Here is a 14767-nt window from a genome sequence, read left to right as displayed (position 1 = left end):
GTGCTGCCAATGTAAACAAACAATGGGAATACCACAGCAAGATATAGTGACATTAGCTCGGATTCAAACTCGGATTTCAGCGACTTAAGCGATTCAACAGATTACGCATGTATTGAAACAGATGGTTGGAGTATGAAAGTATTGAAGAAGAAACTGAAGCTATTGAGCGAATAGCTATTGACGCTATTCATAGCCGTAGCATGGCCGAATAGCTGCGTTAGCATCGCCGGTAAAATGTGCGGACCAAACGATCAGGACTTTCGCATCTTTTGACACTGGAGCAACTTAAATCCGTCGATTGGTAAGTGTTTTTTTCGCATTAAATGTGGGTGGAAGGAAACGTAATATAGTTGCAAATGCATCTACAGGTTATCCATACATCTCTGTGCCATGTCTGCTTTAGCACCGCCGGTAAATAGCATGTTAGCGTCGATTAGCGTAGCATGTTAGCATCGATTAGCTGGCAGTCACGCCGCAACCAAATATGTCTGATTAGCGCATAAGTCAACATCAACAAAACTCACCTTTGTGATTTCGTTGACTATCGTTGCAAATGCATCTGCAGGTTATCCATACATCTCTGTGCCATGTCTGTCTTAGCATCGCCGGTAAAATGTGGAGACACTCTGGCACATTCAATGGGGGTCTGGCGGCAGACACTTTGGCATCTTCGGGCCAGTGGTGCAACTTGAATCCCTCCCTGTTAGTGTTGTTACACCCTCCGACAACACACCCACGAGGCATGGTGTCTCCAAGGTTCCAAAAAATTGTCAAAAAAACGGAAAATAACAGAGCTGAGACCCGGTGTTTGTAATGTGAAAATGAAAATGGCGGGTGTGTTACCTCAGTGACGTCACATTCTGACGTCACCGCTAAAAGACCGATAAACAGAAAGGTGTTTAATTTGCCAAAATTCACCCATTTAGAGTTCGGAAATCGGTTAAAAAAGTACATGGTCTTTCTTCTGCACCATCAAGGTATATATTGACGCTTGCATAGGTTTGGTGATAATGTTCCCCTTTAAGTCATAAAATGTAAAAGGAACATTGTTGGTAGGTTTTGAATGCTTGTTTATTGGATTTTATCGGGCGGAATAGAGGAGCTCCCATTGGCTTTTATTTACTTTGATTTACAAAATAGAATGCGTTAAAAAAAAATCCATCAGTCATGTCTTTAATAACGATTGTGAACATCCATTTTTTTTTTTTTTTTTATAAACGTGGAGTTCCCCTTTACCTGTACATCATGCAACTTAACAAATGTAGTTTAGCATCCAAGAAAAGACAAAAAGTGATTTACCACAATAGACCCTGGAAGCTCCAGAACAATTTGCTGTTCGTCAGCCATTCGGATAAACTCTGGACCCAAAGCCTGGTGAGAAAAATGCATCACAGGTACTGTAATAAGCCTAATAACCTCCCACATGACTTGAGAACGATGAAAATATCTTCACCAGATGTGCATGCTTGTTACCCGACGAGTCTCTTTTATAAACAAATCTGTTCTTACCTTGGCTTTCCTCTGGCTCAGGCTGATGGAGGACTCACTGAAAGTGATGGAAGGACTGTGAGACCTGCCCGACGCCTTCGGAGACACGTCGTGGTGGGGGCTTCGGCCCACCCAACTGCAGGTGCTGTCCCTCCGACGAGCCCCTCGGGGGAGCCTGGAGGTAACGGGGCAAGGTGAGGTGGATCAAGTCGGTCAAGTTTAAAAAAAGAGGAACTTATGTAAGGTGAACATAAACAGACAGCAAAAAGGGTAGATCATGTGCTGCGATACATGCCTCTCCAAAGACGACTGGTACAGAAGTGTCGGTGAGCTCCTTGGTCTGTGCTTCCAAGATCTCTGAGGTAAACTCCCTGGGAGACCAGAAAAAACATATTTAAAGAATGGCTACTTAACTAACTTAATCTGGTAGAGTTGAATTCTCTTATCACTATTATTATACAAAGCAGCATTTAGTATTTATGTATTTATTTTAGGTCTGGGCAACGATTAAAAATTTTATTCGAAGTTAATCGCACTATTTCTCTGATTAATCGCGATTAACTGCATCGTATACGCAAAGCCCAATAATGAATTCAAAAGTAGTGTGTAGTGCACCTTTATTGGAATATTCTCCCACATGAACAAAAGCGCCAAAACATTTGTTGTGCAAACACAATTTAAATCAGTCCTTGTTAAACAGTAGCAGTTAAATAGCATATTTGATGAAAATCAACTCCAAAAATGTCAATACAAACATTTAAGCTTATTGCCACTGCCAGGGTATTTAAGTTATCCTGTTTGTTATGGAAAATAAATATAATCTACACACAAATCTCTGAGCCACAATCATAACATCTGAACAGGCAATTTCTGAGGTAACAGCAGAAACATTTTTTTTCATCAGGGTCTTATGTTTAAAAAACCTATATTATAGGTAGTGGGCTGTTTTAGTGAATCTTTGATCAAATTATCCGTAGTAGCAATATTAATAATGTTGTGTTTATTCTGCGTAGTGCACTTAAAATAATTATGACCATATCTAGGAATTGATATGATGGGAATTTTCCGATTGTTTGCTTGGTGCTTTGATAAACTGAAGGCATCATATACATGGTACTATATTGTGATGTTATGAGCCAGGGAAAAAAGAACTACCCTACCCAGCATGCAACAGGAGTGAGGAGCATGCGCGGTAGCCCGGTATAGGTTGTGTCGCCATGACGGCATCTTGTATGTTGTGATATGCACGCTCTGAAAGTAAACGTTAAGAACTCAGCCAACACTCCTGGTCTGCATTATTCATAAATAGAGAGACAACACATATACTCCGCTGCTTCACAGGCCGCTGGATGTAGCCGGCAAAGTATTCCCATGCTAGCTAGCCGGTCTAGCAAGCACGCCTCATTCAGTCCAAAACGGCCCGATCTATCCACATTCAGAATTGTCTGGCGGTCGTAAGTGATCCCGGAGTGACCACGCTGTAAGCCAGCCATGACATTTGCAGAATTGTCCGGTATTTTTGCCAAATGTTCCATCTTTACCAAGAGCCCCTCCACGCCATCTTGTTAAGAAAAGGCGTTAACAAAATAAAAGCATGTAAACAACATACGCAAATGTGCGATAAAATAATTGTCGGCGTCAATAGATTGATGAGTTAACGCGTAATTAACGCATTAATTTGCCCACCCCTAATTTATTTATTTACTAAATTGCAACGCCCGTCTTTAGAATGGCCTTGACAAAAACAACAATTACACATTAACATAGAAACAGTTCAAAAAAAGCATGTTAACATGAGTCAAAGATCCTCTATGACTGGTGAGAGGTGGTCTTTTTAAGGGCCTACAACAAAAAAATGCATGTAAAAATCCTTTATATGAGAGTAGTGCTCTTCATTTGTCCAAAGATCTGCAAACACTATCGCAGTGGTTCTTAACCTGGGTTCGATCGAACCCTAGGGGTTCGGTGAGTTGGCCTCAGGGGTTCGGCGGAGGTCAAAACACACCCGACTTATCGTTTAAATACGAACTTCTCCCTATCAGCTGACTGATTTGCAGGTGTGTAATTTGTTGTGAGTTTATGCACTGTTTTTGGTTTTGTTTTTTGAACAAGGTGATGTTCATGCACGGTTCATTTTGCGCACTAGTAACAAAAACATGGTAACACTTTAGCATGGGGAACATATTCGCCATTAGTTAGTTGCTTATTAACATGCAAATTAGTAACATATTGGCTCTTAACTAGTCATTATTAAGTCCTTATCGGTGGCAAGGCCCCGGGGGTGGATGAGGTCCGCCCGGAGTTCCTTAAGGCTCTGGATGCTGTGGGGCTGTCTTGGTTGACAAGACTCTGCAGCATCGCGTGGACATCGGGGGCGGTACCTCTGGATTGGCAGACCGGGGTGGTGGTTCCTCTCTTTAAGAAGGGGGACCGGAGGGTGTGTTCCAACTATGGTGGGATCACACTCCTCAGGTTTATTCAGGTTTACTGGAGAGGAGACTACGCCGGATGGTCGAACCTCGGATTCAGGAGGAACAGTGTGGTTTTCGTCCTGGTCGTGGAACTGTGGACCAGCTCTATACTCTCGGCAGGGTTCTTGAGGGTGCATGGGAGTTTGCCCAACCAGTCTACATGTGCTTTGTGGACTTGGAGAAGGCATTCGACCGTGTCCCTCGGGAAGTCCTGTGGGGAGTGCTCAGAGAGTATGGGGTATCGGACTGTCTTATTGTGGCGGTCCGCTTCCTGTACGATCAGTGCCAGAGCTTGGTCCGCATTGCCGGCAGTAAGTCGAACACATTTCCAGTGAGGGTTGGACTCCGCCAAGGCTGTCCTTTGTCACCCATTCTGTTCATAACTTTTATGGACAGAATTTCTAGGCGCAGTCAAGGCGTTGGAAGTTCCGGTTTGGTGACCGCAGGATTAGGACTCTGCTTTTTACAGATTTTGCAGATGATGTGGTCCTGATGGCTTCATCTGACCCGGATCTTCAGCTCTCACTGGATCGGTTTGCAGCCGAGTGTGAAGCGACCGGAATGAGAATCAGCACCTCCAAGTCCGAGTCCATGGTTCTCGCCCGGAAAAGGGTGGAATGTCATCTCCGGGTTGGGGAGGAGACCCTGCCCCAAGTGGAAGAGTTCAAGTACCTAGGAGTCTTGTTCACGAGTGAGGGAAGAGTGGATCGTGAGATCGACAGGCGGATCGGTGCGGCGTCTTCAGTAATGCGGACGTTGTACCGATCCGTTGTGGTGAAGAAGGAGCTGAGCCGGAAGGCAAAGCTCTCAATTTACCGGTCGATCTACGTTCCCATCCTCACCTATGGTCATGAGCTTTGGGTCATGACCGAAAGGATAAGATCACGGGTACAAGCGGCCCAAATGAGTTTCCTCCGCCGTGTGGCGGGGCTCTCCCTTAGAGATAGGGTGAGAAGCTCTGCCATCCGGGAGGAACTCAAAGTAAAGCCGCTGCTCCTCCACATTGAGAGGAGCCAGATGAGGTGGTTCGGGCATCTGGTCAGGATGCCACCCGAACGCCTGTTTAGGGTACGTCCAACCGGTAGGAGGCCACGGGGAAGACCCAGGACACGTTGGGAAGACTATGTCTCCCGGCTGGCCTGGGAACACCTCGGGATCCCCCGGGTAGAGCTAGACGAAGTGGCTGGGGAGAGGGAAGTCTGGGTTTCCCTGCTTAGGCTGTTGCCCCCGCGGCCCGACCTCGGATAAGTGGAAGAAGATGGATGGATGGATAAGTCCTTATTAATGCCTTATTCGGCATGGCCTTATAATAACTCCAACCCTCTAACCCTGACCCTAACCAAATAACTCTAAATTAAGTCTTTGTTACTTATAAAATGTTCCCCATACTAAAATGTTACCAAAAACGTACTACTTTGTCTTGAATTTGAAAAAAAAAAAAACATTTTATTTTTCACTAAAGAAGGGTGCGGCGAATGCATATATGAAATTGGTGGGGTTCGGTACCGTTAACAAGGTTAAGAACGAACCACTGCTCTCTAGTCAAAGATCATATGCATTTCAAGACAGGAGCGCCAGGTTGATGTTGGGACCGACTGGAAATACACATGTCAAAGATTCTCTTCATGACAGGAGTGCTCTGCTGTTTTTGAGTACCTCCTGCAAAAAATGTAAGTCGAAGGTCCTATATGTGTGAAGCTGGGAGCTCTATGCAGCTTTTTAAGGCATTACCACAAAAACGCTATTCAAAGATCCTCTATTTGAGTGGTTCTCAACCTTTTTTCAGTGATGTACCCCCTGTGAACATTTGTTTAATTCAAGTACCCCCTAATCACAGCAAAGCATTTTTGGTTGAAAAATTTGAGATAAAGAAGTAAAATACAGCACTATGTCATCAGTTTCTGATTTATTAAATTGTATAACAGAGCAAAATATTGCTCATTTGTAGTGGTCTTTCTTGAACTATTTGGAAAAAAAGATATAAAAAAATAACTAAAAACGTGTTGAAAAATAAACAAGTGATTCAATTATAAATAAATATTTCTACACATAGAAGTAATCATCAACTTAAAGTGCCCTCTTTGGGGATTGTAACAGAGATCCATCATGAACTTAATTCTAAACATTTCTTCACAAAAAAAAAAATCTTTTTATGGAACATGTCCACAAAAAATCTAGCTGTCAACACTGAATATTGCATTGTTGCATTTCTTTTCGCAGTTTATGAACTTACATTCATATTTTTATTCAATAAATATATTTATTTAAATGATTTGTAAATTGTTGCTATTTTTAGAATATTTGTTTTTAAATCTCATGTACCCCTTCAAGTACCCCCATTTTAGAACCACTGCTCTAAGTTAAGACAGTGGAACTTTACAGTTTAAAAGCCCAGTTTTTAACACTGAGTAGCACCTCAGAAAACACCTGGCTACCCAGTAGCGTAGCAGGCCTAATTATTCATTAAAAAACAAGGCAGGGGTTTTGCTTAACAAGTATTTCTGATATTTTTGGCCACTGTAACATTACACAAACGTCAACAATGATGCTCCATATATAGTACATATAGTATTTACAGACTTCTTTGGCGTACCACTAGATCAGGGGTCGGGAACCTTTTTGGCTGAGAGAGCCATTTAAGCCAAATATTTTAAAATGTATTTCCGTGAGAGCCATGTATATATTTTTTAACACTGAATACAACTCAAGACATCTTTATTTTAACACTAAAAAGGAATAAACAAAAAGCGCGCACGAGGGCGGAAGTACACAAACTGGGCTATGAAACAAAAGACTAGGATAAAGGCTACAAACTAAAAACATGAAACAAAAACACTTGCGCTGTGGCATGAATAACGAAAACTTGCACTGTGGCATAAATAACAAAACTTACGACAAAATGAACAGCATAGCAAGGCATGAAGCAGACAATCGAGGCTGTGAAGGGGGAGATTTTGCCAGACTGACTACCTGGTAACTGTGGCTTAAATAATGAACATGGTAAGTTTTAACACTGTGATTACTAGCGGAATTATTCATTACTTATCATGTTATTATTCATTACTTATCATGTTAAGCAATGTCAGCTAAGTTTTATCTGAGAGCCAGATGCAGTCATCAAAAGAGCCACATCTGGCTCGAGAGCCATAGGTTCCCTACCTCTGCACTAGATGGAGTGCGCTTTGATAATCCCTGCTCCATATGACAGGAGCACTCTGCTGTCTTAAGGACCCACCGCAAATATACTAGCCAAAGATTTTGACCTTTTTGAGGACCTACTGACAAAATGCTAGTCAAAGATTCTCAGTATGTCGAGACAGAGGACTTTTGCAGTTTTAAAGGATCCATTCATTTTCTAGCGTTTGTCCCTTTTGGGATCGCCGGGGGTCGCCGGGGGTCGCTGGAGCCTATCTCAGCTGCATTCGGGCGGAAGGCAGGGTACACCCTGGACAAGTCGCCACCTCATCGCAGGAACAACACGGATAGACAGACAACATTCACACTCACATTCTCACACTAGGGACCATTTTTAATGTTGCCAATCAACCTATCCCCAGGTGCATGTCTTTGGCGGTGGGAGGAAGCCGGAGTACCTGAAGGGAACCCACGCAGTCACGGGTAGAACATGCAAACTCCATATAGAAAGACCCCGAGCCTGGGGATCGAACCCAGAACCTTCGTATTGTGCGGTACACACACTAACCCCTGTACCACCATGCTGCCCAGTTTTTATGGATCTACTGCAAAAATGTTAGTCAAAGATCCTGTATACAGCAAGACGACAACGCTTTATTTAAAGACCAACTGGAAAAACGCTAGTCAAAGATCCTTAAATGGTAAGAACACTGCTGTTTTAGGGATTGACGGCTATAAAAAGTCCTAACAGGAGCGCTTAGCTATTTTTGAGTAAAAACCCTGCAGAGATCCGTTAAAGAGCAAGACCACGCTGCAGTTTTTTCAGGGACCTATTGCAAAAATGCTTTTCAAAGACTATCAATGTGTGAAGGCTTTGATTGATTGATTGATTGATTGATACTTTTATTAGTAGATTGCACAGTTCAGTACATATTCCGTACAATTGACCACTAAATGGTAACACCCCAATAAGTTTTTCAACTTGTTTAAGTCGGGGTCCACGTTAATCAATTCATGGTAAGGAGCGCTTTGCTGTTTAAGGACCTAGAGCCGGGGTCGGGAACCTTTTTGGCTGAGAGAGCCAAGAAGCCAAATATTTTAAAATGTATTTCCGTGAGAGCCATATAATATTTTTTTTAACACTGAACACAACTAAACGTGTGCATTTCTAAGTAAGACCAACATTTCTAGAGTATAATACGTCTCTTAATCTTTGTAATAACATTGATATTCTGAAGCTAACTGTGGAGGGGGCGTGGCCTGCGGGCCTGCAGCGAAGCGGGTGTGCCATGATCGGCCCTGAAATCAGCAACAGGTGCGTAGATGGCCCACCTGGGCCTTTTTATCTAATCACCTGTCACACTCTGTAATAAGCAGCAGCCAGGAGGAGAGACGGGGTTGGGGCTGGAGCCAGAGCGCGAGCGAGAACGAAAGAGAAAAAGACAATTGCTAAAAAGCAAATGAGAGACTTATTGAAAAATAAAACAATATTGTAACCCTGAAACAGGCTCTCGTGTCGGTGCTTGGTGGTTTGAAGAACCCCCAGGAGGGCAAGCCCCACACTAACCAATAACTTCTTACCAATAACGCAACTTCTTGAACAGGTGCGGTAGGAAACGGATGGATGGATTAAAAATGAACGAGAATGTTTTACATTATTTTTAACACTGTGATTACAAGTGGAATTATTCATTATTTATCGTGTTAAGCCATGTTAGCTCAGATTTATCCGAGAGCCAAATGCAATCAAAAGAGCCACATCTGGCTCTAGAGCCATAGGTTCCCTACCCGTGACCTGGAGAATCACTTCCCTGGTAAAAAGTGCCTTACAAATATTAACATGAGGTTAACTTATTTTTACACTTGAATGACAGTATGTCACAGCGTTGCCTCTACTCTCAGTACAGGTCTTAGGATAGTTCAACCCCAGAACAGATTTTTTCACTTTCAGTCTTTTTTTTTTTTGAAGGAGAAAAAATGTTCCCAATCCAAACAAAGCGCACCCTAATTGAACATACCCGACTTGGAGTCAGAGTCTGTGGAGTATCTTCTCCTTTCAGAACACGCGTCAGTGAAGTCTGCTAATGGTCCTCTTCTTCCTGTCACCAGGTGACAGACTGTGATAGTGATAGTGATGATGACGATTATGATGATGATGATGAAAGGAATGTGATGTTGTTTAGCATCTAACATCCGCATGCTCAGCATCAGATTACTGCCAAGAATCTAATCCCAGACTTGCTTCAGGTTAAGAAGATAATCCTGTTGACCTGGACACTTACAAAAGACTACATTTGTCAAATAGGGGGTGTCCCGATACGATACCGATATTGGCACCTTGAGTATCGGTACCGATATCGATATTATTTTGCTACAATATCAGCCGGACACACTTGTATTACTTTGTGGTGTGGAATATTAGAAAAGGCTAGATCAAGTGAAAATGTTACTAAATTCTAATTACTAGCACAATATAGATATGAAAAACCTTATGAAATAATCGGTTATATTAGTTTTTTGGCTACAACTAGTGCATGCTTGCCAACCCTCCCCGAAATTCAGCGCCTCTCCCGAAATTCACGCCCCCTCCAGCTCCATGCGGACCTGAGTGGGGACAGCCTGTTTTCAGGTCCGCTTTCCTGTTATACAAACAGCTTGCCTGCCCAATCACGTTACATCTACGGATTTTAATAAAAAAACTGCACACACAAGGAGACGAAGCAGAAGAACGAGGAACTTACAGCCATGGCGACGCCGTCTGTAATAGAGTGATTCTATGTTGTCTGTCGCCATCTCCTGGTGAATGTTGGCTATAGCGTTATGGGGTTGCTTTTTGATTGGCCGATTTGTGTGGTGTTGCGCACCTGACGGCAAGTGACTCTCGCCAGGACGCAAATGGCAGAACAAAGGTTACTCAAATAGTGAAAGGTAAGTGTTGTTGCTTTTTTTAGTAACCAGCAAGCACAGAACAGTTAGTAGAACTGTGTTTCTTATTACTGTGTATTTCATAGGTGCCGTCTGAAATTCAACTATTTATTTTATTTATATATGTAATAAAATAAATATATATATATAGCTAGAATTCACTGAAGGTCAAGTTATATATATATATATATATGTCTTAATTGGATTATCCAGAGAATAGTGCTCGATATCGTGGTAGAGCGCAATATGTAGGTGTGTGAAAAAAAATCACAAGATTACTTCATCTCGAGATGAAGTAGTCTTGTGATTTTTTTCCCCCACACCTACATATATATATATATATATATATATATATATATATATATATATATATATATATATATATGAAATACTCCAGTTGGCCCGCCCCAACCACGCCTCCGCTCCACGCCCGACCATGCCCCCCACCTCCCGAAATCGAAGGTCTCAAGGTTGGCAAGTATGAACTAGTGGCCACAATAATTCATTAAATTAAGCTCAGGAGTCATGACGCAGTGAGTTGAATGATGCAGATACGTTTGTTACTGGATTCCCTCTTATCCACATCTGCCTCGGACACTCTGTTTAGGTGAGTAATATGCAGCTATAATTACGAGACTATTACGTATGCCTAGCTTGTGTGCTATTGTTTGCTTAGCTGCCGTGTAGCTGCGAGTGTTTAGTAGCCTAGGGCAGGGGTGCCCAAACTTTTGCCCCAGGGGGCCAGAATGAAAAATTGCCAGTGGGGAAACACAGCAATTTTAGACATTAAATACAAACCCCGTTTCCATATGAGTTGGGAAATTGTGTTAGATGTAAATATAAATGGAATACAATGATTTGCAAATCATTTTTAACTCGTATTCAATTGAATGCAATGCAAAGACAAGATATTTGATGTTCTAACTCATTAACTTAATTTTTTTTTTTGCAGATAATAATTAACTTAGAATTTCACGGCTGCAACACGTGCCAAAGTAGTTGGGAAATTGCATGTTCACCACTGTGTTACATCACCTTTTCTTTTAACAACACTCAAACATTTGGGAACTGAAGAAACTAATTGTTGAAGCTTTGAAAGTGGAATTGTTTCCCATTCTTGTTTTATGTAGAGCTTCAGTCGTTCAACAGTCCGGGGTCTCTTAGATGATCTCGGGCCCAGAGAAGCCGACGACGTTTCTGGATGTTGTTGATAAATGGCTTTCGCTTTGCATAGTAGAGCTTCAACTTGCACTTACAGATGTAGCGACCAACTGTATTTAGTGACAGTGGTTTTTTGAAGTGTTCCTGAGACCATGTGGTGATATCCTTTAGAGATTAATGTCGGTTTTTGATACAGTGCCGTCTGAGGGATGGAAGGTCACGGTCATTCAATGTTGGTTTCCGGCCATGCCGCTTACGTGGACTGATTTCTCCAGATTCTCTGAACCTTTTGATGATATTATGGACCGTAGATGTTGATATCCCTAAATTTCTTTCAAATTGCACTTTGAGAAACGTTGTTCTTAAACTGTTTGACTATTTGCTCACGCAGTTGTGGACAAAGGGGTGTACCTCGCCCCATCCTTTCTTGTGAAAGACTGAGCATTTTTTAGGAAGCTGTTTTTATACCCAATCATGGCACCCACCTGTTCCCAATTAGCCTGCACACCTGTGGGATGTTCCAAATAAGTGTTTGATGAGCATTCCTCAACTTTATCAGTATGTATTGCCACCTTTCCCAACGTCTTTGTCACGTCTTGCTGGCATCAAATTAATGATTATTTGAACACAAAACAAATGTTTATGAGTTTATATTTACATCGAACACAATTTCCCAACTCCTATGGAACAAGGTTTGTACAAATAGCATAAATGTAAATATTAAAGTTCCTTTAAATATTACAAATAACTAAGTTTGATGACGATTGGTTAGCCTCGCTGACATGCCATCAATGATTGTGTGAGCGGAATCTTTTTCACTTCTGATACTTTTTCCTTTTTTTTCCAGTATCAAACAAACAGTTGCTCTTACCCAACTTTACACTGCACACTCACCATGAAGCCTTTCTCTGATCATCTGGCTCCGCCCACTCAGTGGCACGCCGCTGTCAGAGCCATGGTCCATCTGAAGAGAGAGAAAAAAAAAAAAAGACCACCTTCAGCGACCCACCAGAAGGCCAGGATGGACAGAGCCTGCTTGGACGGACAGAGTCACTGAAGACCTCCTCCACAAGCTGCCTGATGACGTCGGCGGAGGGCGGCAGGTTGGAGGCTTTCTGCTGGGACTCGCAGGCTTCCAGGATGGAGGTGAGATTGAGCCTGCGGTGGGACACGTCCTCGCACATGCTGAGGAGGAGGCCGTTTAGATGGTCGCTCAACTGCACCGGCTGAGAAAAAGCACCCAGAGCAGGAAACATTAACCACACAATATGTGACTTTGTATTTGTATAAAGAGAGCTCACCTGATTTTGAGGTAGGTGAAAATCAACTGACCAGTAGAGAGTCATTCCCAGTGAATACACCAGCATCTGCACAACATCGATGACAATATTTTACTGTATACCGAAAATATCACAACAAGGTCTGCTTTAAAGAGAGTTTAAATAGAGGCTGTATACTTCGACACTGTTTATTCAGTTGAATTGCACATCCATCCCATCCCATCCATTTTCTACCGCTTATTCCCTTTTGGGGTCGCGGGGGGCGCTGGCGCCTATCTCAGCTACAATCGGACGGAAGGCGGGGTACACCCTGGACAAGTCGCCACCTCATCGCAGGGCCAACACAGATAGACAGACAACATTCACACACTAGGGCCAATTTAGTGTTGCCAATCAACCTATCCCCAGGTGCATGTCTTTGGAGGTGGGAGGAAGCCGGAGTACCCGGAGGGAACCCACGCATTCACGGGGAGAACATGCAAACTCCACACAGAAAGATCCCGAGCCTGGATTTGAACCCAGGAACTGCAGGAACTTCGTATTGTGAGGCAGACGCACTAACCCCTCTGCCACACAATTTCAGACAATTATTTACAACATTGTTGTAGGCGCAAAGTGTAAAAGGCAGCATCTGTGATGGTATGGGGGTGTATTAGTGCCCAAGGCATGGGTAACTTACACACCTGTGAAGGCACCATTAATGCTGAAAGGTACATACATATGTTGCCATCCAAGCAACATTATCATGGACGCCCCTGCTTATTTCAGCAATGCCAAGCCATGTGTTACAACAGCGTGGCTTCATAGAAAAAGAGTGCGGGCTGGCCTGCCTGTAGTCCAGACCTATCTCTCATTCAAAATGTGAGGCTCAATCCATCCATCCATCTTCCGCTTATCCGAGGTCGGGTCGCGAGGGCAACAGCCTAAGCAGGGAAACCCAGACTTCCCTCTCCCCAGCCACTTCGTCTAGCTCTTCCCGGGGGATCCCGAGGCGTTCCCAGGCCAGCCGGGAGACATAGTCTTCCCAACGTGTCCTGGGTCTTCCCCGTGGCCTCCTACCGGTTGGACGTGCCCTAAACACCTCCCTAGGGAGGCGTTCGGGTGGCATCCTGACCAGATGCCCGAACCACCTCATCTGGCTCCTCTCCATGTGGAGGAGCAGCGGCTGTACTTTGAGTTCCTCCCGGATGGCAGAGCTTCTCACCCTATCTCTAAGGGAGAGACCTGGAAACTTATTTGGGCCGCTTGTACCCGTGATCTTATCCTTTCGGTCATGACCCAAAGCTCATGACCAATAGTGAGGATGGGAACGTAGATCGACCGGTAAATTGAGAGCTTTGCCTTCCGGCTCAGCTCCTTCTTCACCACAACGGATCGATACAACGTCCGCATTACTGAAGACGCCGCACCGATCCGCCTGTCGATCTCACGATCCACTCTTCCCTCACTGGTGAACAAGACTCCTAGGTACTTGAACTCCTCCACTTGGGGCAGGGTCTCCTCCCCAACCCGGAGATGGCATTCCACCCTTTTCCGGCTCAATATGAATCCTAAAATACCACTACGGCAGGGGTCGGCAACCTTTACCACTCAAAGAGCCATTTCGACCCGTTTCACAAAATGAGGAAGACAATGGGAGCCGCGACTATTCTCGCCAATATCTGCTGGTGGTCACCCAGATGACAAGAACAAGGGCATGCTATGAAGCCATTGCCTTAAACACCTTCTACAACTTGTACAAACTGCTTGCCAGTCCAGCAACATGTTGTGAGAGGCTTCCGCAGATGCACGCACACGACTGGAAGGCATACTGGGTGACACAGAGTACACTGACGGTTGTGATATAAACAACTTTAACATGCGCCACATTGTGAACCCACACAAAAGAAGAATGACAAACACATTTCGGGAGAAAATCCTCACAGTAACACAAACATAAACGCAACACAACAAATACCCAGAATCCTTTGCATCCATGACACTGCCTGACTATGTTATACACCCCGCGAGCAACAAACCCCGCCCACCTCAACCACGCAGGGATGGGAGAGGGGGGTTTAGTTGCGGGGTGTATAACATAGTCAGGTGTGTCATGGATGCAAAGGATTCTGGGTATTTGTGGTGTTGCATTTATGTTGTGTTACTGTGAATATCTTCTCCCGAAATGTGTTTGTCGTTCTTCTTTTGTGTGGGTTCACAATGTTGGCGCATATTAGTAGGAGTGTTAAAGTTGTCTATATCACAACCGTCAGTGTACTCCGTGTCACCCAGTATGCCTTGCAATCTCATACATGTGCCGATAGAAGC

General features: G+C 43.7%; 1 protein-coding gene across 1 annotated transcript in view; it reads right to left on the bottom strand.

The window, feature by feature from the left end:
* The window catches only part of LOC133559760 (uncharacterized), a 177077-nt gene that overhangs the window by 80725 nt on the left and 81585 nt on the right, over positions 1-14767 (bottom strand). The window contains exons 28-33 of the mRNA XM_061911829.1: positions 12227-12406; positions 12075-12144; positions 9113-9193; positions 1784-1859; positions 1510-1663; positions 1300-1371 (exon numbers count right to left, since the gene is read on the bottom strand). Of these exons, the coding sequence (XP_061767813.1) occupies positions 1300-1371; positions 1510-1663; positions 1784-1859; positions 9113-9193; positions 12075-12144; positions 12227-12406 (633 nt within the window). The remainder of the gene's footprint in view (positions 1-1299; positions 1372-1509; positions 1664-1783; positions 1860-9112; positions 9194-12074; positions 12145-12226; positions 12407-14767) is intronic.

Source organism: Nerophis ophidion, linkage group LG09 (genome assembly GCF_033978795.1).
Source record: "Nerophis ophidion isolate RoL-2023_Sa linkage group LG09, RoL_Noph_v1.0, whole genome shotgun sequence".
Lineage (NCBI taxonomy): Eukaryota > Metazoa > Chordata > Actinopteri > Syngnathiformes > Syngnathidae > Nerophis > Nerophis ophidion.
This window is presented reverse-complemented; position numbering and strand designations above follow the sequence as displayed.